This window comes from Babylonia areolata, chromosome 15 (genome assembly GCF_041734735.1).
Source record: "Babylonia areolata isolate BAREFJ2019XMU chromosome 15, ASM4173473v1, whole genome shotgun sequence".
Classification (NCBI taxonomy): Eukaryota; Metazoa; Mollusca; class Gastropoda; order Neogastropoda; family Buccinidae; genus Babylonia; species Babylonia areolata.
This window is the reverse complement of record NC_134890.1, coordinates 19,207,573-19,235,167: the sequence shown is the minus strand read 5'-3', so window position 1 is coordinate 19,235,167 and position 27,595 is coordinate 19,207,573. Positions and strand designations below refer to the sequence as shown.

At 39.9% G+C, this 27,595-nt stretch overlaps 1 protein-coding gene across 1 annotated transcript in view; it reads left to right on the top strand.

Annotated features, from left to right (window-relative positions):
• The window catches only part of LOC143290207 (limb region 1 protein homolog), a 31,249-nt gene extending 4,316 nt beyond the window's left edge, over positions 1-26,933 (top strand). The window contains exons 2-15 of the mRNA XM_076599531.1: positions 4,547-4,640; positions 7,243-7,273; positions 10,395-10,534; positions 12,577-12,680; positions 14,697-14,823; positions 15,712-15,780; positions 16,698-16,762; positions 17,532-17,613; positions 18,212-18,298; positions 20,644-20,720; positions 22,590-22,667; positions 23,258-23,331; positions 24,992-25,149; positions 26,386-26,933. Coding sequence (XP_076455646.1) covers positions 4,547-4,640; positions 7,243-7,273; positions 10,395-10,534; positions 12,577-12,680; positions 14,697-14,823; positions 15,712-15,780; positions 16,698-16,762; positions 17,532-17,613; positions 18,212-18,298; positions 20,644-20,720; positions 22,590-22,667; positions 23,258-23,331; positions 24,992-25,149; positions 26,386-26,633 — 1,434 coding nt within the window. The 3' untranslated portion in view covers positions 26,634-26,933. The remainder of the gene's footprint in view (positions 1-4,546; positions 4,641-7,242; positions 7,274-10,394; positions 10,535-12,576; positions 12,681-14,696; positions 14,824-15,711; positions 15,781-16,697; positions 16,763-17,531; positions 17,614-18,211; positions 18,299-20,643; positions 20,721-22,589; positions 22,668-23,257; positions 23,332-24,991; positions 25,150-26,385) is intronic.
• Positions 26,934-27,595: the final 662 nt, after the last annotated feature.

The following is a 27,595-nucleotide window of genomic DNA, read 5'->3' as shown; positions in this document are numbered from 1 at the left end:
GTATTAGTTGTAATAAATCTTTTTGTCTCTGTCAGTCTCTTTTTCTCATTTTCTGTTTGTCTGTCCTTCTGTCTCCCTTTCATTTATCTCTTTCCATCATCAATTTCATTCCTCTCTCTTTCTCTCTCCTTTTTCATATATATATATATATATATATATATATATATATATATATCCTTTGTCTCTTTCTGTCGCTTTCTCTGTGTCTCTCTCCTTTCTTCACCTGTCTCCATCACCTTTTCCTGAGTCTGTCTCTCTCCTTCTCATCTCTACCCTCTCTCTCACTCTCTCTGTCTCTCTCTGCTTGTCATCTCACCCTCCATTCTTCATCTGTCTCTCTCAGTCTTTTTGTCTCCCCCCCACCCCCTCATCTCACTGTCTCATTCTGTTGATGCTCTTTCTAAATTCTACACTCACGCTCACAGATCTGTCTGCAACAATGAAAGTTAAGCTGATTGGATCACAGTTTTAATCAAAATTTGATATAAACTCTATTCCAGACATTGTGTGTGTGTGTGTGTGTGTGTGTGTGAGAGAGAGAGAGAGAGAGAGAGAGAGAGAGACAGTATGCATCATCCTGTATACATGAGAGATGAGAAAGTCAGTACAGCCTAGTCATATCCATTGACTATTGTTTATGCACATGCTGACATAGTGATACAATCTTTAATTTCCTATTATGATTTAGAAGTAATAATCTTCCCTGTTGTCATCATGAATGGTATAGTTCATTGTCATTCTGTCACTCATTGGTAGTACTAGTAGTTATGTCAGTTCAACAAATTTACAACTGTCACACCTGTTAACGAGTGTTTTCCATTAGTCAAATTAGTGTCACAGATGGTGGCTCATTCTGTCACCATGGCTGCTACATATTATACTTATGGGAAGAAATATGTTGTTCTCTGTGTAGTGTGATGTGTAGCATGTGGCAGGCACATTTCTTTCAACAGCTTCAAGTTTAGATGGACATAACAATTTGGTGGTGTGTGTGTGCACATGTGGGTGTATGTGTGTGTGTGTGTGTGGGGGGCGGGGGGTCGTTGTGTTTGTGTGCTTGTGCGCATGCATACATTTGTCTGTGTGGGCGTGTGTGGGAGGAAGGGGGAAGGGGAGGGTTGACAAGTCACTGTATAATATTAATAACACTACTACTATTGTACAAATAACATTTTAACAGTAATGATTGACAGGATTCATCAAATCAGAATTCTTGTTGATGGTTGGGTTTTAGTACAATATTACATTACATTATTACTAATATTTGCAAAGTACATTACCTAAAAATATATGTTTTTAGAATACAGAGCTTCGTGTTGCTTGAACTGGAGGAACATTATCTAGATTTATAATTCAGCCTGTATAGCATGTAACCATGGAAACACTATGCTTTCTTGTTTTACACACACACACACACACACACACACACACACACACACACACAGATGCATAGAAATGCACACATGCTTCACAATGTTATGATGTATGGTACAGAATATTGATATTAATTCTTTTATTATGTGTACACGCATGAGTGTGCGCACATGTGCACACACACACACACACACACACACACACACACACACACACACACACACACACGCACAACATGTATCTATACAGTGCATACATTGCCCACCTTCTGCCCTCCCCCCCCTCCCCCCGGCTCCCCCCCAGCTCCCCCCCATGTATACATACACAGCAGTTAATAGAAGTATATAATATGTTCAAAGTGGTGGGGTTTTGTACAGGCTGTTCTTCCTGCAATGACTCACCGCTGTTCATTTTCAAACGTGACTGCTCAAACCACAGGTTGAGTGACAGGACTGACACACAAAACACCTGCTTCTAAGACATCAGTGTTATTTAACACCCCTTTGTAAGTTCAAATCATTTGCTCAAAAGAAAAAAAAAAAAGAGGAAAAAAAAAGGTATCCTGGCTATCCTTCTGACTAAGACTGTCTCAGATTCTTAGTTGATGTGTTGTCATTCAGGTGGTTTCAGTGTAGTGTTCAGTAGTGTTAGTGTTAAACAGTATTAACTTTTATGGATGTGTGTCAAACAGTATTACCTGTTATTGATCCCCTCTACACTTGTCCTGTGATAGAAAAAAAAATCCGACAGAAAAAATAAAAATCCTTGTCACAAATGTCAGCCATGCCACCAGTGGTGAGTTTTGTTGTTTGATACAAACAGAGGTAAAGTAACAAACCTCAGGGTGTTGTGCTTGCACAGCGTAATGTCCTGCTGAAGAACTCTTGAGTTGCTTTGAAGACAAGTGTCCACAGAGCTTGAAGGATCTGCCAAGAGGGGGATGTGTCTGGCATAATTGTAGACATACATGTATGTATACATGTATCATGGAAACAGTGTAGCACTCTTACTCAGTCCTAGCCCATTGACTTGGCATACAAAATGATATAATAGTTAATGTGTTAATTGAAAGACTGAAAGAGCTTTTTCAGTCACACACAAAGAACTTTCAGAGGTATTACTATTGTTATTGAAAATGAAATAAAATGCTCAGTCTTTGTGTTTTTCTCATCTAATTTATAGAAGTTGTATTGACAAGTTTAATTTGATGAAAGAAAACAGAAAAGAAAAAGAAAAAAGAAAAAAAAGATGTATGAAAGTGTAGTGCGTGGTCTGCAGCCTTTCCTTACCCACACTGATTATATACTGAACAATACTTATATTTTTTGTGTGTTTGATCATTATTGTCAGATTTTTGGGGGGTTGTCACTAACTCAGCAACAGGCATGCACCTCACCATTCCAGATTGTTAATCAGTGATGATTTATTGTGTTAGTGAGTGTTCAGCAGAATCCAGGAGTGTTGAGTAATGATAAGGATATTGCTGTCCAGACAAATCTGTATTTTTGGTAATGCTGATAACGTGATATTGGCTTACCAGACCTATCAGAAAATTTGTGCTCATGATCATGGTAGTGAATACATATTGTACATCTTTTGCCTTGCCTTTCTTCATGGTTACTGGCTGTCAACTTTTACTTTCTCCCCTGGCACACGTACAGGTGTGCATTGTATGGTATGGGGTGAATTGTGTTGTGATTGTATCACATTCATTTTGCCTGAAAAAAAAAGCAAAAACAAACAAACAAAACAAACAAACAAAAAACCAACAACAACAACAAAAAACACCAAAAAAACCGAAAGGAAAAAAAAAAGAGAGAAAAAAGAAGAAGAAAAAGATGTCATTTGATTTGTCTTTAGTTTTTCCATTGTAAAGAAAGATTTTTTGTCAATGTTTTTGTCTCATTGACTCCCCATTCTATCGTACTATGCAACTCTATTTCTCCCATTTTCAAAAAGCAGCTGAAACATCTGTTGGAATTTTGGTATTGAGTGTGAAACTTGCCAGAAACTGAGAAAGGCATACAACATACTGTAAATGAGTGTAATGTTGAACTACCTTCAGAAGATGGCCAAAAAGACATCGGCATACCACATCAGACAGCCCTTGTGTGTCAGTGGTGGCATTTGGTTGCAGCAAAATGTAGGTGATTTAAATGTTTTTCTGTCTATATTTCACTTTGGTAATGAGCAAAGAATCATTGATCTTTAGGACAGATGTGGCATAAACATGATAAAGATAATAGAATCATGGGAACATTTTGAATTATATTCCAGCTTTAAAATTAAACAAACTGAACAGGAATTGTAACACGGAATATTAAAATGTTACATAATGAATCATATAATTCAGATTGGGTATAATTTCTCCAATTTATATATATACACAGAAACTGTTGCAACTTGAGAAGGATGCGATAGTAAGTGATACCTGGGTACTTTTTTCCTGTTTGTTATCAACATATTGATAATGTCACATGTGTTGTTTGACTGCAATTAGTGCAAAGCATACAACTTACAAGAACTTCAGAAAAGATATGGATACAATTGAAATTGCCCATGGAAGTTTCTTATGTAATATATTGCAACAATAGATATATAATTTGTTGAACATTTGTCCTGTTTTCTATACAGTTACAATTCAGTGTATTTAATTTAAAAAAGTGAACAGATCTGAGCGTTGAACAAAATGATTAGGTTTTGGATGTATGGTTGGATGAATGAGGTTAAAAGTTGACATAAAAATAAAAATAAAAATAAAAATCATTGCAAGTTAAGCAAGCAACTGATTTCTTAAACTTGGAAAGATGCAGTTTTGATCAAGTAAGGTGGCATGTTGATGCTGTGTAAATTAGATTTCCTCCTGCTTCCCTCCACACCTCCCCAGCCCCCATACCTCCTTGAACTGAACCTGATTCACTGATTGTTTATTCAGTAAAATGTCTGGTCTGGTCTCTCTTTCTCTTCCAGATTAAGAGAAACTGTAGATGACCGTGAAGGTTATCATAGATAAGCTGTTCATTTCCAGTCACTTCAGTGAAAATTGTCTTTGTTCTTGAATAATGTTTTGTTGTTCACTTAAATCCCCGTCTGGAGGGGCCATGGCCTGATGAATTTATAAACCATTCACATTCACTTTTTCATGTTGCTATTGTTGTTGGTGGTGTTTCAGATCTCACTACTGCTGTTTATTCTGCTGTATGTCAGTTCATACATCACCATTTGCCAGTTTCGTCGCCGAGCAGATCGAGAAGATATGTATGCAGGTTGGTTTACTTATTGTCTTTTATTGTATTGTATTATAATGTATTGTGATGTATCGAAACACAACCGACAGACCTGGAGCAATCTGGTGAACTGTCTTTCTTTGTGGCACCTTGATGACTTTTAGAGTTGCAGAAGAAGAATAAGTATTGTATTACTTTTTTTGTCACAACATATTTTTCTGTGTGAAATTTGGGCTGGGGTCAGAGTGCAATGCCACCCCCCAACACCCCACCCCCCTTTTTTTTTTCTCTTTTCTGCCTGCAGGTGTTTTTTTGTTGTTTTTTCCTGTCACTGTGTCAGAGTATTTTTTTCTACAAAATGTTGCCAGCTGTAACCCTTTTGTTGGCATCATGGGTTCATTTAGGTGTGTTTAGTGTATGCAACAAACAGGACCTCGGAACATGATATCAACCTGAATGACTAGCTTCCAGACTACCACTCAAGCTCTTGGAGGGAGAGAAAATATTGGCGAGTGTGTGATTTGAACCTGTGTGCTGATATTCTCATGCTTCTTTCAAGCAGACGTGATATCACGAGGCCTCCACTCCACATTTTGTTTACCAGTGTCTGGTGTTTGTTCCCCCCCCCTCCCCCCACCCCCTCCCTCCCCCCTCTCTCTCTCTTGCTGTCAATACACAACAAAGCTGGGTGCACAATAAGCTGCTTGTTTGTCTGTGGTAAACCCCTCACGTTGGCATTTTCTCATGAACGCATACATGTATTGCATCAGGTTTCTTGCTGATCCTGGGCTGATTGTAGCGAGGTCTCTGCTCAGCCTTTCGCGTGATATTTATGAGAGGTGGTTGTCATGCCTCACGGGTGATTTGGGGGTCAGGTTAACCTTTTCAGACATTGGATTTGCTGCAGAGTGACATTTTTCCTTCTGCCCTCTCTGCTGTTGAGCTTGTTAAAACAAGACAAGTAACAACAACAAAACAGAAACACAAAAAACACCTGAACAGAGCAGAGTGACAAAGCAAAACAGAAACAATAACAGAATTGATAAAAGAAAAGTTACAAGAGCCAGCAAACAACTAAACAAAGAAAAACAACAACTGAAAAACAGAAGATAACTTGAAATACCTGTTTGCTGGCAAAGTTTATCCAGTATCTTTCAAAAGTGTCATTTCTTTGGCAAATGTTGAATTAAAAAAAAAGAAAGAATGTCCTTTCTGCATGAGTCATACTCATCAGTTCTAGATCTTTCAGTTCAGTTGCAACAGATCCTTTTCACACATTAGGTTTATATGTCAAAGATAAAGAAAATGATACTGTAGTAACATCAACTTTCCATTAAATTTAAAAAAAAATTACAGTTTTTCAGCATTAGTAATTGAACCTTTCAAAGTAAAACTTGGTAAATAGAATCTTATCATAATCATATGTTAAAGCAACAGAATTTGTCCACACAATAGGGTATAGAAACTTTAACCATGGTATTAGTGATTATTATTTTGTTCCACACTACAATAATGTAAAATTGTCTGCTAGATTGTACTGCAGCATTTAGAGTAGTAGCACAGAATTTTACTTTTCAGGAGAAAAGTAATTGATATTTGATTTGTTTGGAGTGGTAATTATGCAGATCTTCATAGTTAACAGAAACCTTAGGCACTGTCACGGTGAGATGGTGACAAAAACAAAACAACGTTCCTCACTTCATGTTAATATTATTATTGTCTTGTCTGATTCTTTTTGTGACAACAAGTTTATGTGTGTGGAATTTGGGCTGCTGTCCCTGGGGAGAGGTTATTGCTACAGTGAGAGCACTGCTCTTTTTTCTTTTCTGCCTACAGGTGGTTGTTTTTTTCCTGCCAAAGTGGATTTTTCTGCAGAAGTTTGCCAGGACAACCATTTAGTTGCCATGAGTTCTGTTACGTGCGCTGAAAGTGCTATATAGTGCATGCTGTTCACAGGACATTGGTTTATCATCTCATCCGAATTACTTGCATCCAGACCACCACTTAAGACCTTGTGGAAGGGGAGAAACTTCTGGCGAGAGAGTGTGGGGTTAAAACCTTGTGCGCTCAGATTCTTTTGCTCCCAAGGTGGACATGCTACCACAAGGCCACCACTCCGCCATATTAGAAACCTTTCTAGTAATTCTACACATTATTTAATGGAGCCTTTTTTTCTTTTTCTTTTTTATATATAGATACAGCATGAGCACCTTTTTGCTACAGACCACAAGAAGCTAGGAACCTGTTTTACATGTGAATAGGACATTTAGACTGTCATCGTGAGGAACCTTTCCAATGTAGCCTTTCAGTTTGCCGTTTTATTAAATAGCTGTCCATTACGAGTAAGAAAGGAACTGTGTGTGTGTGTGTGTGTGTGTGTGTGTGTGTGTGTGTGTGTGAAAGGCAAGAACTAGAGCTTCTCTTTGTAAACCTGTCATACAACTAGTTTAAATTTGTCTACAAGAGAGAGAGAGGGGGGGGGGGGGGGGGGGGGACAGGTGTGTTGAGTTGTTTGATTTAATAATTCGTTGTTGAAACTTTTTACTTTTAAAAATATTTTTTTTATTAAAGATTTAAAATTTATCTATCATTGTGAACAGGGTGATTAATGAGTAATATTCATTCTTTCCTTTTTCAACAGGTGAAGAAGATGCAGCTGTTTACAGGATTGCGTAAGTACTTTTCTCATGATAATTTACCCATGTTGAATGATGTGGGTGAAGTAGGGAGTCAGAGCCCTGACAGGCCTGGAAGGTGGAGTGTTGGAAAGACTTTTGTGTTTTCAATTAGAAACAGCTGAACTGTTTTCTGTCATATGATTGTGATTTTTCATTTGAACAATTCACACACACGCACGCACGCACACACGCACGCACGCACGCACGCACGCACGCACATGCACACAAAAGACATACACACACACAAAGTGCCCATCATTCATAAAAATCTGTACAGAACACTCCAAACTGCACAGCAACAAAACGACATTAGATGGTTTGGTTTATGACTTAGTAATTGAAAAATAAATTTAAATAAACGCATGCCTCCAAAGATAATCTTTTCACACGATATGGTGTCTGCTGTCCAGTCACAGTGGATCAGTGATGATACCATCTAGTTATTCATCCCTTATCAGCTCCTGCGGTGTCAGCCTTGTCAGGGCTGACTAGATCAATTAAGTCTGATAAGATTTTTTATAAAGCTCTCACATTCCTTGGCACCTGCTTTAAAAAAAAGAAAAAAGAAAAAGAGCAGTCAAAATGAGTATCTGACAACATTGTTTAACAGCACACAGCTAGATCCACACCCACAGTTTTGAACTTGAAATTCTATGAACTGTTCATTGCAACTCCTGTTAACTGCTTTTATGAGGTTGTAATTGAGTATGTTTTGATTTGGAGGTGTTTAAAATTTTTTTTAAATTTTATTTTTTATTTTTTGCTGTATGGGCAATTTGATTACTAAAATGTATGATTTCTCAGTGCATTCCTTTTGTGAAATGCTATCAGTGGGGTATTCATTGTACTCTGTATGTGGGGAGGGGAGGGTCTGGGGGTGAGGGAGAGGGGATAGAAAAACCAGCGTCTTGTTTTGTTTTGATACTTCTCATTCTCTACCTTCTGTAGTGTATTTTTTTCTAAATGAAAGTTTTGAGCAATATTTCTTTGTGCATTTCTTTATTCTGTGAAATCATGTCCAAGTTATGTTGTATAGTGATATATTTTTTTTTTAGTTTTTGTTGGTTGTGTTGTAAATTCAGTATTTGTTACAGCCTTTTTGTGTGTGTGCATAGTCCTACATATATGGTATTTTTTTACAGTAAAACTCTAGTCCTGTTTTGAGAAATGGCATTGTTTTATGTTTTATCTGTTGAAGTTATTAGTCCAGTTTGTGTTTTGAGCTTTGTGATAATGATGTGTTTGTAGCTAGCTGTGAGGAAAAAGTGGCGTCCCAGTTGTGGAGAGTCTCTGCGGGTATCATTTGTGTTGGAGTTTGTCTTGCCTCCTTGTGCGTGTAGTGCATATGCAGAGAGCTTGAGCCTGACTTGTTCTTCCTGGAGTGGAAAATCTTGCAGTGCAGTCTGGGCACATGGTGTTGGGTAGCTGTAGGATGTCGAGAACACTTTCAGGAGGACTAAATGGGTGGGAGTATGTCTGTGGCATTTTCACAGTCATTTTTTAAATACCCCCCCCCCCTTTTTTTTTAATGTGTGTGTGTGCTTTTTTATGGTGTGAAGACATGCATTTTGGTTAATTAAGCATCTCCTGGACTCTGCCCACAAACTTTTTATCAGTTAAAAAAAAAAAATCAGCCAATGCCATCCTTGGGATATTGATTAGGGTCTATGCCATTTTCACAAATTTACTGATGAACCGACGAGTAGTGATTAATATGCGAATAGGGGAAGAGAGTTAAAAGGTTGAAAAGCGAGGGAAGGTGCATGTATTCATAGAACTTTTATGTGTGTATTCATTGAATTTTTGTGTGTGTGGTGGGTCACACATATGTTTTGTGAAAATATAACTGTCATACATTTGACCAGATATATGCTTTGTCAAAAGTAAATATTGATTACACATTTTGTGGGTTTTACTTGAGTTTTATTTCAGACTGCACGGAGACTGCAAAAGTTGTCACTTCTATCACTGAGACTGTCTGTAGTTGCATGGATCAGTGAATTTTTTTTTTTTTTTTTTTTTTTTTTTGCACTGCATTGTGTTTTTTTTGTGTGTGTTTGAAGTGTACAGAGTTAGGTGATTTCAATATCCTGATAAGTATTTCATTTGTTTCTGCATTTGTGGTTGTATTGTTGAGAATAGAGTCACATGATGCAGTACTTTTGACTAAAATATTGAATATCTGGATGAGGAAGAACTACATTAAATTGATATGTGAAGAGCAGATGGAATAATCGTCATTTGCTCAAGTTATTGTGAAGTAGTATACAATTTTTATGTTAATGTATATTATAGGCTTTTGTTCTTTTGTGTTTGCATTGATATGAGCGAGGGTCAGCATTTCTTCCCCATGTTAAATCAACCTGTAGGACTCTTGCCTGTTGATATTTAAAGGACTGCACTTTACTATGGTTAGTTTGATACTGTATATTGCTATCCTTCAGTGATGATTATCAGTGAATGGAATTGGTGTTGAAAAAGAGGATTATTTTTTTGTACAGGTCATTACTTTTTTGTGGTCATATGTATGTGTGTGTGCGCGCTTCAGTGAACAAAGCTGAAATAAAGGCCATACCGTGATGCCTGTTTTAATCCCAGTTTTCCCCCACAGGGATTTTGGGGGTTGTTTGAGTTTGACATATATATATATATATTATAAACAGTATCCCTGCCCTCTGGAAGTGCTGGGTTAGACATTTCCGGTTTCTGTCACTTTCTTATTTGTACTGGATTCCACGTTTTTCCTTTTCTTTTTGTTGTCTTCCTTTCTTTCATTCACCTTTTGTTTATCTCTCTCTCTCTCTCTCTCTCTATATATATATATATATATATATTTTATATATATATCTTAAAAAATTTTTTTTTCAAGAACTGAAGAAGTCTTGAGTATGTTTTTTTTCTCTTTTTTTTTTTTAATTTATTTTTTTTTAATTTAATTTGGAATTTTTACTATGTGTGCGTTTGAAAATTCTTAAATTTTGGGGGTTATTTTTGAATTTTTTGTAATGGACATGTGAGTTGCCCAATTGCAATTTTCTGATTTTATATGCCTGATTTTGTGCTATTTAATTTACAAATAATTCTTTATTCTGCTTTATGTCATTGTCGTTTTCAGGTTATGGCTGTGCACGTTTACCCTGTCAGTGTCCGGGGGAGCGGTGCTGCTACTGCCCATGTCCATCGTTAGCAACGAGGTGTTGCACATGTACCCTCGTAGCTACTATGTCAAGTGGCTCAACACCTCTCTCATTCAGGGTAGGGTGTGGCCAGCCTTTTCTTCTTCATCTTTGTCGTGTGTGTGAAGGCGTTTTTGTTTTGTTTTGTGTGTGTGTGTGTATGTTTGGTTTTACTCTTTCTGTATTACCTCTCTTTTAGTTTTATTTATAAATGTTATTTGGAGCAGAATACTATGGTTTAAATCTGAAAGTAGGTGTTTTTTTTTTCCAGATTGTACCACTGATTTTTGTTGTTTGTTTACATTTCATTTATGATTTGCAGTCTTTATTTTTCATATTCAGATCGGGGGAAAAAAAAAGCGCACTATCCTCTTTCAACAGCAGTTTTGTGGTGAAATATATAACTTCTTAATCAAATAGAAATAGATGCTACTATTTATGCACACTGCCTTTTTTGTTGTTGTTGTTGTTCTCTTCTGTGGGACTGATTGGTGTTGAAGTACTGACTGATGAAGTTTTGGATAAGTTATGTTGTGGTTTTCTGTGTGTGTGTGTGTGTCTGTGCGAGTGTGTGTCTGTGGGCATGTGTGTGTCTGTGGTTGTGTGTGTGTGTGTGTGTGTGTGTGTGTGTGTGTGCACTGTCTGTGTGCCAACTTTGAGTGCACATGTGTCTATATCTTTCTTTGTGCATCTGTCTGTGTCATAAACAATATGCCTATATCCTTGTGGGAGTGATTGTGGGTGGGTGGGTGTGGAGGGGCGCGGGGGGGGGGGGGGGGGGGGGGTGTGCTTGTCAGTGTAACTGCGTGTGAGGACACCCACCCACACAAAGTATATTGAATCAAACAGGCTCATTGTTCACCAAAGCCATTGAAATATGAGAGCTGTCCACCATAACAGATTGAGTGTGTGCATCCTTTGTTGCTCAAATTATTTTTTCCTCCTCATTGTTATACTGTTTCACATGCGAAACTTTGGGTTAAGGTGACTGTGTGGGGCTTTCCCAGGCGGACACCCTGTTATTACTTACTGTTGATGTCAGACAGAGCATGTGGCCATAAACCTTCATTTCATTAATTTTTGTCTTTTTCATCGTTAAGATGAAAGAAACAGATATTGTGGGGTGGGAGGGTTGGGGAGGAGGGGGGTGTGGGGGGGGTCAATGTCTATGTATATGTCTGCCCTTCAAAGAGAGGTTTCTGACAGTGAGATGCAGTGCAGCTGCCAGGGACAGTTTTCTTCTTCGGCAATAGGTTCTTTTTTTTTTACGTGTGTAACAGTGTGTATGTGTGTGTGTGTGCCTGTGCCTGCGTGCGTGTGTGTATGTATGCTAAATTCAAGCAGTATAGGGGATCTTGATCTGTTACGTCACCTCCCTCCGACTCCTTCCCCCACATCACCCTGTCCTCACTTCCCCCCACCCGCAGGGCCACCAAATAAGATTAGAAATGATAAAATAAAGACCCATCACTTCCCCAGAAATAACAGTGAAACAAAACAAAAGAGGGAAAATCTGGTTTTTATAGAAGGGAGAAGAAAAAGAAAGGAAGGAAAAAAGAATTTTACAAAAAGGTTGGCCTCTGTGTGAGTGCAAGTGTCAGGAAGTGTTACTGTGAGATCTCTTGTTTCTTGAGGCATATCATGTACCCACTATGACCAGTCCACGCACAGCTGCAACTTTGCTTGTCATTGGGTGCATGGGGAGCCAGATGTGAGAGAGGTTGACAAGTTAAGCTTTGTTTTTTTAAGTTTCAGTGAATGTTTTAATTTAATTTCTGGTTAGATTATATTCTTGTTAGATTGTTTTCGCAATTATAAGGAAGGCAGTTGATTTTTGTTGCTGTTGTTGTTGATGTGTTGTGGTTTTGTTGTGATTTGTGTTTAGGTGTTATGTGTGTTCTCCATATTTGTGTGTGTGTGTGTGTGTGCACATGAAATATATGTACTTGTGTGTGTGTGTGTGTGTGTGTGTGTGTGTGTGTGTGTGTGTAAGCATGCATGTGTGTGCTTGTGAATTACATATATATTTAACAGTATGTATGTTAATATTCATGATGTCTGTCATATTACCAACAAGCATGTTCATCTTGTATTGCAATGCGTGGTTTTGATGTGTTTCAGGTCTGTGGAATCACATTTTCTTTCTGTCCAATCTGGCTCTCTTCATCCTCATGCCTTTTGCCTACTTCTTTACAGAGGCTGAAGGCTTTTCAGGGTCCAAAAAGGTCAGCACTGGGCGTACACGTATGATGATAACAATGCTAATAATGCTTATGTATAGTTATAATGATAAAAAGATTAATGATAATACTATAATTATAATAGTAATTATGATGATAATGCAGATTGATGCTCACACTTAGCAGAAACAGAAATTGTGGGTTTTTTTTAATTATAATAAAGTTATACTTACATAAATACCTGCCCTATGTATGAGTTTATATCACAGATTGACATAAGTTTACAGTTGGGCCAACAGCAAAGTGAGAGCTGTATTATCAATGGTTTCTCCAGTGCAATGGGAAATCATTTACAGTTTAGTCTTTTGTGAAGGACTATGACTCTCAAACTATGAGGCAAAATTGAACTGGCTTGTAATGCTGCAGCCATAGGGGTAGTTGGCCTTTGGGAACCATCCCAACGCCATCTGACCTAAAACCCTCTTGGTCAAGAGAGTGGGGATGTAACCTGGGCAAGACACTCCACAATAATCAAATTCTAGCCCAAATAGTCAAGACGGCAGTAACCTCCTCTGCTGTTGGAATGTAACACAGATAAAAATGAACAGGACAACAACAAAATTTTATATAAAGTCCTGTCCTGATACATGTACGTGCTAAATATGTGATGGATGTCATCACAGCTAGAAGTTTAAACATGATCATACATGAGTTTCAGCAGAACTAGGCTAAAATATAAATATCTCCTCTGCTGTTCTGATGGTCATAGATATATATAAAACAACTATCATACAAATCATAAATATACATGCAACCTAGTATGATACGCTATGCATAGGTGTGTGCACACAGACAGACATACACTCACAGGCACACAGTCAGTTGAAGTTCATGAAGCACGTTAGTTTAGGTAAAGAAGGCAGAATGGAAGGCTGTTTTTTGAGAGATTTTGAAACTGAACTGGGGAATCCACGTGCGAGACTGAGAGGGGCAGTTTGTTCCATACTTTTGGGCCAAGACAAGAAGAAGAGTGCTACCTTGGCGTTTTTCATTTCTTCGAAGAATTATGAACATTCTTGAGTCAGCAGCTTAGCGTAAAGATCTAGAAGGATCAAAGATTTAAAGCAAGTCACAAAGGTATACATGAGCTTGATGGTTTATGACATCGTAGCTGATTTGAAATGTATCCTGTGAGAGATGGGAAGCCATTATAGTTTCCCAAGAAGAGGAGTTACGTAAGTTTGTATGTTCTCAATATCATCAGCCTCACAGCACTTTCTTGGTAGACTTGTGTTAGTTGGTAGAAAAGACATACTCCATTCTGTTCTGTTCTGAACTGCTCATCACTGGTGTGATGGTACAGGGTGGGTGCAGGGTGGATGAGGGGTTGGGAGGGGATTAAACACATTGGAATTATGTCTCTGGTTGATGTCAGTGTGAGATGTGATGTCAGGGCTTGATGTTAGTGGTGATATGTCAAGGGTTGATGTCAGTGTTTGATGTGATGACAGGTGTTGATGTCAGTGAGTGATGTGATGTCAGGGGTTGATGTCAGTGTGTGGTGTGATGTCAGGGGTTGATGTTGGTGAGTGATGTGATGTCAGGGGTTGATGTCAGTGTGTGGTGTGATGTCAGGGGTTGATGTTAGTGAGTGATGTGATGTCAGGGGTTGATTTCAGTGTGTAGTGTGATGTCAGGGGTTGATGTCAGTGATGTGATGTCAGGGGTTGATGTCAGTGAGTGATGTGATGTCAGGGGTTGATGTCAGTGTGTGGTGTGATGTCAGGGGTTGATGTTAGTGAGTGATGTGATGTCAGGGGTTGATGTCAGTGTGTGGTGTGATGTCAGGGGTTGATGTCAGTGATGTGATGTCAGGGGTTGATGTCAGTGAGTGATGTGATGTCAGGTGTTGATGTCAGTGAGTGATGTGATGTCAGGGGTTGATGTCAGTGTGTGGTGTGATGTCAGGGGTTGATGTCAGTGAGTGATGTGATGTCAGGGGTTGATGTCAGTGTGTGGTGTGATGTCAGGGGTTGATGTCAGTGTGTGGTGTGATGTCAGGGGTTGATGTCACGTGTCAATGAGACAGTGGTGGTGCTGGGACTGCTGGCGGTGGTGGTGCTGGGCATTGCCTGGTTGGTGTCTGCCTTTGTCAACCAAGACCTCCACACCAAGCAACAGCTCTTTGGTATGTTGTGGTCCTCACGATAATGATAATAATGATGAAGTGAAGTGCTCTTTTATCACATCCTGCATATAACAGCAAAACAGACCCAAATTAGACAAAATTGTTACTCAAATACAAGACAAAAACGATAGTTTTCAGTTTGTATTTGAAAGGTGATGATGATGGTGGTGGTGGTGGGTGGTTCTCTGCCCTTGTGAACTAAGACCTCCATACCAAGCAACTCCTTGGTGATGTTTATGGTGATTGTGATGATGAATGATGATGGTGGTGATGTTGATGGTAATGATGACGGTGATGGTGATGATGATGATAACGATGTCTGTGATGGTGTTGAGCATTGTCTGGATGGTGTCTGCTGTTGTCACCTAGGAATCTGCAACTCTTTGATACAATCACTTTTGGTGGTGATGATGATGAAATGAAAAAAAATATCCTGATGATATGGACATAATCATGGACATACACAGGTATCTGTATCAATCAATCATTCAATTAATATAGATAACTAAATGATGTTGTGCAATGATATGATAGTCATCAGAATAATGATCTTCTTCAAAACAAAGACACTGACTTGCGCTTTTCTTACAAGTCAGCTGTAGTTATTGTGATGCATATTTTTATGACTGGTCAAGTTCTAAAAGTGATTGTGCTTTGTATATTCAGTACTACATGTATTCGAGACAGAAGACATTTCTGTGGGTTTTGCAGACAAAAAAAAGTTGTATCTTATCTTCAGTGACTATTGAAGGAGATGACAATTTTTCACAAACTAAACGTTGACTGGTTCACTGGTTTGTTTTAGTTTTGTTTAGTGTTTGTACCTGATCGGTTGACAAATGCATTTTTTTCTCTGCATTCCAGGTGTGACTTTATCTTGTGTTTCAGACGTGTGGCATATCTACTTACCTTACCTCTACTCCTTCATTTCATTCATTGGTGTTTTACTCTTGCTTTGTAAGTATCAAACTGACCTCCTTTAATTTTGATTAACAGAAAAATCTTATACTTTGGTAGCATCCCCCGAGGACAGTCTTATGTGAATGATGAAGGATCGTTAAGCATTGATTTAATCAGTTCATTGGTAGTGCCAAAGCGTAGTCATATGTAAATAATATGGGATCGTTTAATATTTGTTTGATATATTGGTAGTGCTCAAGTGCAGTTTATGTAACTGATAAAGGATCAGAAAGTATTTATTGATTCATTTCATTGGTTGTGCCCAAGCGCAGTGTAGTGGAAGTGATGAAGAAAGATCATTATGTATTTATTCTTTTTCTTGGTTGTGCTCACCCTCTCCCTCCATCCTCTCCTGGCACTGTCTTCTGTAAATAATGGATGATAGGTAAGCATTTATTTGTTCATTTTTTTTTTCACTATTGTTGACTTTTAGACACTGTGAAGTTTCTAAGTCCATTGTCTGGAAACTTGTATGTCTAAACCTTGCAAGAAAGGAAGATTGTACAAACATGTGATGCAGTAATCTGGATGGAAATGAAGTGTCTTTGACAGTTATTTATCTTTGGTGGGGATTTAATTGATGTTTTATTGTTTATTGTTTTGATGTGAATGTTGCATGGTTTGTGTGTGTGTGTGTGTGTGTGTGTGTGTGTGTGTACGGGCGCATGTGTTAGTTTATCTTGCAAACTGCACAGATCTGTGCATAGAGCTATGCTATTCTAGAGGAATGTGCTGTACAAATGCTTCATTGTTATTATCATCATCATTACTCTGTGTGTGTGTGCGTGTGTGTGTGTATGTGTGTGTGTGTGTGCATGCATGCGCATATATACACGTTTGTGTGTGTGTGTATGTATATGTGTGTGTGTGCTCTTGTGTGTGGGTTTGTCTATGTTTCTCTGTGTGTGTTTCAGCCTGTACTCCCCTGGGGGTTTCCAGAATGTTCACTGTGATGGGAGAGCTGATTGTCAAACCAAAAGTAAGTGTTGACACCATTCAAGTTCAGTAGTGATAGTGATAGTCATAACATTTATTAAAACAAGAGAGCAACGTTACTAATGTCACCATTATCATTATCATTCTAGAGGCTGTGTCTGTCTGCTGTCCCACAAACTGAGTTTGCAGCTCTAATATGGCTCTTTGTGGGTCAGTATTAGCAGTGTTTTTCAGCCCTAATATTGCTTTTTGTGGATCAATATTAGCAGTGTTTTTCAGCCCTAATATTGCTTTTTGTGGATCAATATTAGCAGTGTTTTTCAGCCCTAATATGACTTTGGTTTACTGGGCTACAAACAACGATGATAGGTGAATAGTCTGATCAGTATTGTGTGTTGTTCTGGTCAATATAAAGATTAATTGTCTGATCTGTACGGTGTGTCACTGTGGTCAGTAAAAGTATAAATAGTCTGATCAGTATGGTGTGTCTTTTTGGTCAATATAAAGATAAATAGTCTGATCCGTAAGGTGTACTGCTGTGGTCAGTATAAAGATGAATAGTCTGATTAGAATGAGGTATTGCTGCGGTCAATCTAAAGATGAATAGTCTGATTGGTATGGTGTGTAGTTGTGGTCAATATAAAGATGAATAGTGTGATTAGTATGATGCGTTGCTGTGGTCAATATTAAGATAAATGGCCTGATCGGTTTGGTGTGTTACTGTTTTCGATATAAAGATTTATAGTCTGATCAGTATGGTGTGCTGCTGTGGTCAGAATGATCAGTCTTCGGCACAGTATTTTTCTGTCCAGTTCCTGCGTGACATTGAGGAGGAGCTGAACACTGTGCGGTTAGAGGAGGAAAATCTTAAACGCAAACTCCGGCATAAAAACCGTAAGTTTGTTTTTCGTTTTTTTGGCTTCTTGTTTTTTTTTGGTTTTGTGTGTGTATATATGTATGTGTGCGTGTGTGTGTGTGTGTGTGCGTGTGTGTGTGTGTGTGCGTGTGCGTGTGTTCTGCATTGAATATGACTAGAATTTCATACTGGATAGTTTTCTTTTGTTTTTGATTGGACTGTTTCTGGTATTAATAATTTTTTGATTGTTCATAGTGTTTTTTTTGCACTTCTGTGTTGTTTTCTTTTAGTGAATGTGCAAGCTTTGATTGCAAGTGTTTTTTTAAATAATTTTTTTATAATTATTATTGATTATTTAATCTTTTTTTTTTTTTTACAGACAAATACAAAGAAAGAAACATGTCTTTTTCCCCCATTGCACATTCTGTAAATATGTACATGTTTATGTAAATAAAGAAAATAGCTAAGTAAATGAAGGAATTAAAGTAGCGAACAGCTAAGCAAACAAACACCATGAATGTAAATAGGAAAAAAAAACTAAGATAAGAGAAATAAATGAATAGAGTGCTATTCATCAAAGACAGATGTAATCACTGTAAATGAATTGATGAAACAAAACGATGATATTGTTTGCAGCCCCTGGTCAGATAGCCAATGGTCATACCAACATGGATAGCCTGGTGTTCCAGTTAGAAGAGATTCAGGACAGGCGGGAGCAGTTGGGTGAGTAGTTCCAGGGCACTTATCATTATTATTAATATTATTAGCATTATTAATCATATTATTGTTGTTATTACTTATGCCTATCTTCACTTGGATTTTATATTGTGGGTTGTATTGGTGACCTAACGTTAATGGTTCCCTGTGGACTACTGGCGTAAGGACTGCAACAGATGAACCGAGTTGTGTTGCTGTGTATGGGGATTGAGTGGCATTGCCACTGAAACGGTGCAGATGATTGGGCAGCCAGAAAGAAAAAACAAAAGATCCTAAAATAGATTGTCACCTGTCCCAGAACCTGGTTTGGTAACGGGGGCACTGCTCCACAGGGTGCATCACCAACCTTCTCCATTCGTGAGGTAGGGCCTGAGTTCTGGCTAATCTCCTCTCTTTCCACTCAGTGATGTTGTCTGCCCACTTCTTTCTTTGTCTGCCTAGTCTCCCTTTCCCTGCACTGTTCCCTGAAAGATGGTCATGTAGAGTCTTGCTAGAGCTGTTGCAGTCTGTGCAGCTCTGCCAGTATTTTTGTCTTGGACCCTTCTCTGATGATGGCGCCATGGCACTTAAACTGTCTCACTGTTTTCAGCTGTTGTCAGCTAACACTGATCTTGGTCTTGAGTGGGTCCTTGCTGTTTGACATCAGTTTCATCTTCTTGGCGTTACTCTCCATTCCATTCTTGGTTGATGTTTTGACCATGCGATTAACTAGTTTTGCCATTTCTTCCTCACTGCCTGCCAGCCCATCGATATCAGCAAATCAGAAATTTTTGATTGTACATCCTCTGATGTTTATAGTGCCAGAGCATCCTTCCAGGGCATCAGTCATTATACCTTCCAGGAAGATGTTGAAGCATGTAGGAGACAGAAGACAGCCTTCATGCACCCCAACTGCTGTGTAGAACCAGTCGCTGACAGTTCCTTCACTGAGGACTGCACTGTCCGCTTTCGCTTACAGTTGTTAATCAGCTTTTGGCCTATCATGTATTTTTTCATGGTTGTCCACAGTGCATGTATCATGCTACACTCAGTCAAACACCTTCTTAAAGTTGATAAACACATGGTAGATGTTTTGTTATGTTTGTTATATTTCTCACACAGAACACAAAGGTTGCAAATCTGTTCTGTGGTGCTTCTCCCAGCTTGTTCTTGTTCAAGGACTTTTGCCTGTGGGCTGGGTCTGTTCAGGATTGCTTTGAGCATCACTTTGATTGCAAGGCTCATCAGGCTGATAGTTCTGTTATTCTGGCATAGTCATAAGTTGCTTTTCTTAGGGAGAGTGATAATTAGAGACTTTGTGCATGTTGTTAGCTATTCTCCAGTCTGACAGATTTTGTTGTAGGTTCTGGTAATGATATCTGTCACTGCCTCCCCTCCTTGTTTTATCTGTTCAGCTGGTATGTTGTCGATGCAAGCTGGATAGGTGGGCTAAAAATCATTTCTAGGCATGATGTTTGAACACTATCCTCTTGAGGCCTTGGTTTTTTTGTTGTTTTTTTTTGCCTTCTTCCTTTTTCCCCTTGGGACTTGAATGAATTGACTTTACAATATAGAATCTTGAGCAAGGCTTACTGCTTTGGCTTCTTTCTTTGAGGAACCTGCTGCAGCTGTGAATTAGGTTGCTTGGGTAATGTTAGTTTGGTCTCTTGCCACTGGTTATTTTCTTGCAGTATTGCTCAAGCAGCAGTCCATTTTGTGCTCACCTAAATTTGTCTGGGAGGAAGAGTTGACATGGCTGCAATGCTTGGCAGTGCTGAAGATCAGTGTTGTCTCAGAAAGTCAGGAGTTCAGTAGTGTTTTACAGAAGGTGAAATGAGATGGTGGGGAGGGGGTGTTACCGTCTTTTTTCTCATGTAATAATGTGCATTTATGTAGCAATAAGCAAGTTTCACAGTACATGTGACATTGATATGGTGCATGAATAAAAGATAAAGACATTAAACATACACACTTTATTGGTGCATATGCCTTTCACTCACACACATAGACACACACACACACCACCACCACCACCACCACCACCACCACAACATAGACACGCAGACACAAACACCACACCACACCACACCACACCACACCACCACTACCACCACACACACACACACACACACACACACACACACACACACACACACACACATGCAGAGACACACACAGACACACACACGCACACACCACCACCACCACACCACCTCCACCACCACCACCACCACCACCATGTACACACACACACACACACACACACACACACACACACACAGACACACAGGGCACTGAAAAGCCACATGTCTCTCCCATCTCCCCCACCTTGAAATGCGAGGTTGTGTGCAATGTACCATGGTGTGTTGCAGAAAAACGACAGCAGGTGTCTTCATGGAGGAAAAACCTGGTGTATCCATTAGTCATGCTGCTGCTTCTTGCCTTAACAGTCAGTAGCCACGTGGCGGTTTGCCAAAAAAAAAAAAAATCTGGTTTTTCTTTTCAAGACGCTCACTTTCATCACTGTCATTGTGTTTTCTGTTGTGCTGTCAACTTGTTTTTCTGTCCTGTTCCTCCTCCTCCTCCTCCTCCTTCCTCCTTCTCCTTCACCCCTCCTCCTCTTCTCCTTCTTTTCCTCTTTCTGCTCCTCCTCCTCCTGCTCCTCCTCCTTCCATTCCTGCCCTCTTCTTTCTCCTCCTCATCTTCCTCATCATCCTTCATCTCCTCCTACAGCTGCTTTTTCTTCATCTTGTATGGGCTGCAAAGCCCATGTTCACTTATGTCAGTGGGTGTGCTTTTACTTGCACCTCACTGCATGCATGTACATGTGCGTGTACACACACACACACACGTGCACACGCACACGCACACACATACACATAAACACAAACACACTACCATGTTCCTGACGTGTGTCTCTGTGTTGCAGGTGTTCTATATTCCTGATGTGTTTCTGTGTATTGCAGGTATTCTATTTTCCTGGTGTTTTTTTGTTTGTTGCAGGTATTCTGTTTTCCTGATGTGTGTGTGTTTGTTGCAGGTATTCTATTTTCCTGATGTGTGTGTGTTTGTTGCAGGTATTCTATTTTCCTGATGTGTGTGTGTTTGTTGCAGGTATTCTATGTTGCTGATGTGTGTGTGTTTGTTGCAGGTATTCTATGTTCCTGATGTGTGTGTGTTTGTTGCAGGTATTCTATGTTACTGATGCATGTGTGTTTGTTGCAGGTATTCTATTTTCCTGATGTGTGTGTGTTTTTTGCAGGTATTCTATGTTGCTGATGTGTGTGTGTTTGTTGCAGGTATTCTATTTTCCTGATGTGTGTGTGTGTGTTTGTTGCAGGTATTCTATTTTCCTGATGTGTGTGTGTTTTTTGCAGGTATTCTATGTTGCTGATGTGTGTGTGTGCTTCAAAGATTCTATATTCCTAATGTATTTCTGTGTATTGCAGGTATTCTACTATATTCCTGATGTGTGTCTGTGTGTTGCAGGTATTCTATGTTGCTGATGTGTTTGTGTGCTTCAAAGATTCTATATTACTGATGTGTGTCTCTGTGTTGCAGGTATTCTATATTCCTGATGTGTGTCTCTGTGTTGCAGGTATTCTATATTCCTGATGTGTGTCTGTGTGTTGCAGGTATTTTATATTCCTGATGTATGTCTGTGTGTTGCAGGTATTCTGTATTCCTGACAGGTGTCTGTTGCAGGTATTCTATATTGCTGATGTGTGTCTGTGTTGCAGGTATTTTATATTCCTGATGTATGTCTGTGTGTTGCAGGTATTCCGTATTCCTGATAGGTGTCTGTGTGTTGCAGGTATTCTATATTCCTGCTGTGTGTCTGTGTGTTGCAGGTATTTTATATTCCTGATGTATGTCTGTGTGTTGCAGGTATTCTGTATTCCTGACAGGTGTCTGTTGCAGGTATTCTATATTGCTGATGTGTGTCTGTGTGTTGCAGGTATTCTATATTGCTGATGTGTGTGTGTGTGTGTGTGTTACAGGTGTTCTATATTGCTGTTGTGTGTCTGTGTGTTGCAGGTATTCTGTATTCCCAATGTGTGTCTCTATGTTGCAGGTATTCTATATTGGTGATGTGTGTCTGTGTGTTGCAGGTGTTCTATATTGCTGATGTGTGCCTGGATGTTGCAGGTATTCTATATTCCTGATGTCTGTGTTGCAGGTATTCTATATTCCTGATGTGTGTCTGTGTGTTGCAGGTATTCTATATTCCTGATGAGTGTGTGTTGCGGGTATTCTATATTCCATATGTCTGTGTTGCATGTATTCTATATTCCTGATGTGTGTGTGTGTGTTGCAGGTATTCTGTGTTCTCAACGTTGCTCAAAACACCATTTTAGTCCTCATTGGCCTGAAGGCTCTTCCTACAGGGGCTAAGGTCAGTGCTGTGATTTTTGTCTTCAACCTGTTGTGTTTCGTTAAAAGGTTAGAGCAACCTGAATTCCACACAGAGAAATCTGCTGTGGCTGAAGTACAGTACAGCACAGTACAATACAATACAGTTCATTGCAGTGCAGTGCATTGCAGTGCAGTGCGAGACAATGCAAGACAGGACAGGCAAGACAATACAAGACAAATGTCATACATTTCTCACGAATGCTGCTGCTGTTTGGATGATTTCTGTGGCTGAAGTATAACACAATAGAATACAATACAATGCAATACAATACAGCACAATACAACATCCAATAGAATTCAATACAGTACATGTGTAACCACACCACACCACAACACAACCAGCACTATACAGTACAATGCAGTATTGTACAGTATAGTGCAGTGTAGTACAGTACAGTACAGTATGTTGCAGTACAACACAACACAGTTCCACGATACAGTGTAGTACAGTATAGTACAGTACAATGCAGTACAATAAACACAACACAACACGAGTGTCATGTACTTTCGATGAACACTATCGTCGTGTAGCACGATGCCATGAGCTGACAAACACAGTGTGTGTTTCAGGACACAGTGCTGGGCCTGTCATCGTTGTCTACATTCGGCCCTGTGGGGGCTGCTTTGGAAATTGTTCTCATCCTGTATCCTTTCCTTGTGTGTCTTGGTGTGTGGGTCCTCTGTGTGTGTGTGTATGTGTAACCTATCTTTGATTCATTGTTGTCAGCGTTGACTTCAGGTCTTGAAAACCTTCCTATTTGTGGCTATCAGATGTCTGGCCACATCAACGAAAAGAAACTTGATGGTGGTGTTTCAGTTTTTAGTGGCCTAATTGATTAGATGCGGAATGGATAGAGGAAAAGCATTTCCAGAATCCCAGGGCTTTGACACACAACCGACAGACCAGAAGGAATCTGGTGAACAGTTCTACTTGTGCAGTGCCCCCAGTGACTGTTAACAGAGTTGAGGGAGAAGTAGATTAAGTTAACTTATTTTTGGAACTTTTTTTGTTTGTTGGTGTTTTCAATACCAATATGATGTGATCTTGGGGTATTTTGGCCTCTGCCCTTCCATCTATCTCTTGTCATGATTTTGTTGACTCACTTGTGTAAACAAAGTGAGTCTATGTTTTAACCCGGTGTTCGGTTGTCTGTGTGTGTGTGTGTGTGTCTGTGTGTCCGTGGTAAACTTTAACATTGACATTTTCTCTGCAAATACTTTGTCAGTTGACACCAAATTAGGCATAAAAATAGGAAAAATCCAGTTCTTTCCAGTCATCTTGTTTAAAACAATATTGCACCTCTGGGATGGGCACAAAAAAATAAATAATGAAGCCTAATTATATGCAAACTGCACTTACTGTTATATTTAAATTTTTTGTATTCTCTAAACCTGGCACTTTGATCTGATATTCTGACCCAACAACAAGAGCAGTCATTATTATCATTTTTTGTTCAAACAGGAACTTCATTTGCTAAGCATGGAAGTTTTATTTATTTTGCAAACGTTTTGGTGCAGATAGTAAAAAAGGGAAATTACTCTGTAATTAATGCTAGGGGACTTAATTTGAATCTGGTTAGGACTTTTTTTTTTTTTTTTTTATGCGAAGCTTTATAATAACAAATACATAACACATTTTAACGATTAGATTTTTTTTAAAGTGTATCACAAGTGAGTCTTGAAGGCCTTGCCTCTCTTGTTGTTGTTGTTGTTGTTGTTGTCCTTATCTTCTGATGTCTGTGTGTATGTTTAACAGACAGGTTGTCACTACTGTGTCAAATTCAGAACAGTCAGTGTCTGTGGCATACTGTGGGTCATCATGAGCAGCTTTGATATGCTTGAACACGACCAAGGCTGTGTCATCTGCTAGTTGGCTTCACACGCTGATTGGGTTGGCAGTTGGTCAACACTTTGAACCAGAGATCTTCCCGTATACTCTATTAGGGCAGTGTTCTTATTTATTCATGACTGAAATATATTCTTCTTCTGGGTTTGACTGCAGTTATGATGCTATTTATATTTCTTTGGCTGGCTGAAGGAAAGTTCAGCAAAGTTGTGTCATGTAGGCAATACAGTTGCAGCTACAGTATGATGGGTTATCCCTTTGTATAGGCAGGGAACAGGTTAACCGATCATGTTATTTTTCACATGATTTGTTGTCACAGAAGCTGTTGCCAAATGCCCTAAACCAACGATGTTATTGTTCGCAGAATTTGTAGCCAAATGTATATTATTACAGAGTATCAGAACACTCAAAAGTGACTGTGTTATTCAGACACAACTCCTTCCTTAACCAGCTGTCAGTTATCTTATCTGCACCGCGGTGGTGGGATTTTTCGGCCTGCCCTACCTGTGTCGGCTGCACCCTCGTCGCGGGGACACGTCCATGGTGAAGATCATCCTCAACTGCAGCGTGCTGCTGGTGCTCAGCTCCGCCTTGCCCATCGTGTCCAAAATGTTGGGTCAGTGCTCACACCCTGCTCTTTCTCTCTCTCTCTCTCTCTCTCTCTCTCTGTCTGTCTCTCACTCTCTGTCATTCTTTCTATGTGTGTGTGTGTCTCTCGGTTCTGTCCATCATGTCCGAAGTGCTTACAGCCCCCTCTTTCTCACCCTCTCACTCACTCACTGAGTAACTCACTTTCTGTCTCACCACTTTGCCCATTGTGTCCAAAATATTGGGTTGGTGCTCACACCCTGATCTCTCTCTGTCTCTCTGTCACTCTGTCTCTCTCTGAATCTCCATTCTACCCATTGTGTCCAAAATGTTGGAGCAGTGTTCACACCACGCTCTCTTTCTCTCCCTCGGTCACTCTGTCTCTCTCTGTGTCTTTCCATTCTACTCATTGTGTCCAAAGTGCTTACATCCCTCTCTCTCTCTCTGTGTCTTTCTCACTCACTGAGTCACTTACTCTCTGTATCACCACTTTGCCCATCGTGTTAAAAAATGTTGGGTCTGTGCTCACACCTTGCTCTCTCTCTCTGTGTCTCTTTGTCATTCTTTCTCTCTCTTTGTGTCTCTTTCTGTTCTGCCCATGGTGTGCTTACCTCTCTCTGTGTGTCTGTCTCACCACTGTGCCCATTGTGTCAAGAAATGTCAGTGATCGCACCCTGCTCTCCGTCTCTCTGTCACTCTTGTGTCTCTCTATGTGTCTCTCCGTTCTGCCCATTTTGTCCGAAGTGCTTACACCTCTCTCTCTCTCTCTCACCCTCTCTCTCTGTCTCTGTCTCTCTACCCTGCCCACCATGTCCAAAATGTTGGGTCAGTGCTCACACCGCACTCTCACTGAAAACTGAAACTGTATGTGTAGGTATTACAGACTTTGACTTTTGACACTATGAAACTGTGTTTGCAGGTATTAATGAACTTTGACTTTTGACACCTTGAAACTGAAACTGTGTGTTGCAGGTATTAATGAACTTTGACTTTTGACACCTTGAAGCTGAAACTGTGTTTGCAGGTATTAATGAACTTTGACTTTTGACACCTTGAAACTGAAACTGTGTGTTGCAGGTATTAATGAACTTTGACTTTTGACACCTTGACTTTGTGTGTTGCAGGTATTAATGAACTTTGACTTTTGACACCTTGACTTTGTGTGTGCAGGTATTAACTAACTTTGACTTTTGACACCTTGACACTGCCTGTGCAGGTATTAACAAACTTAACACTGAAACTCTGTGTGTGTGTGTGTGTGCAGGTATCACGAACTTTGACCTGATCGGCAACTTTGGCAGCATGGAGTGGCTGGGGAACTTCTACCTGATTCTCTTCATCAACATCATCTTCGCGGCCGCCACCACCCTCTCCCTCGTCACCAAGTTCACGGCCACAGTGCGACAGGAGATCTACCTGCGGCTGAAGGCGGCCATTATCTCCGGAGAGAAGAAATCGTCAGCTGTCAACGGGACCAACGGAGCCATTAAAGAAGACATGAAAGATGACTGACAGAGAGAAATGACAGAAGGATGAGAGAGTGAGTGAGTGAGGGAGAGAAGGGGATGGTTTGTATGTGGTTGAGTGTGTGTGTGTGTGTGTGTCTGGGCATGAGTCATGCTGATGAGGTAGCAAGGAGACAAGACTGTGTGCATGTGTATTTATTTACCATGGCGAGAATGTATGAATCGAATGTGTGTGTGTGTGTGTGCTTGTGTGTGTGTGTCCTGGAAGAGGTTGAGATCCGCTGAATCAGTTGAGATGGAAAGTAGAAAAACAGTAAGAAAAAAACCAGAAACCAGCAAAAACCCAGCAGTAGTCAAGCAGCTTCTCAGACTTGGGGTTGGAGGTTTGGGGAGGTGGGTGGAGATGGCGGCTTGGGTGGGGGTGAGGGGGGTTTGGGGAGGGGGGTGATCAGGGGGATGGATGTCGGCACACAGACACCTGTTTGAACAAGAGCACACCCATGACGCAGTTTTGAGACAGCGTGCATCATCGTTTCACTACGCATGGATATATATCTGTTTGTGTTCAGGGGATCCAACAACTGTTTCCGTCTCATTCATCTTCCATCACGTGTGTGTCATGCATGGTCTTCCAAGTCATCAGGGAGCATTCTTCCCCACCCACACCCCCACCCCACCACCCCTCTCCCCTCTCTTCTACATCATACAGACATCTGACATGAGAGAGGGAACGGTTGGAAAACTTGGTCCTTGTTGGACGTGGAGCAGTAGTGGTGCTTTGCATCCTTAGACACTTTAAGACCTGCGTCTATGGAAGTCTGGAAAAAGTCTTGGAAGAATGAGAAAACCATTTCCAGGGCTGGAAAAGTCAGGGGAAAAAAATGTATTGCCCATCAGGGTCTGGAAAAGAAATTTTTGATTAAACCCTCGACTGGTACGAAGAACTTGGTGCATAAAAACACTCAATCAATAGAAAACCATTAAGTGATGAAAAACAAACACTGACAC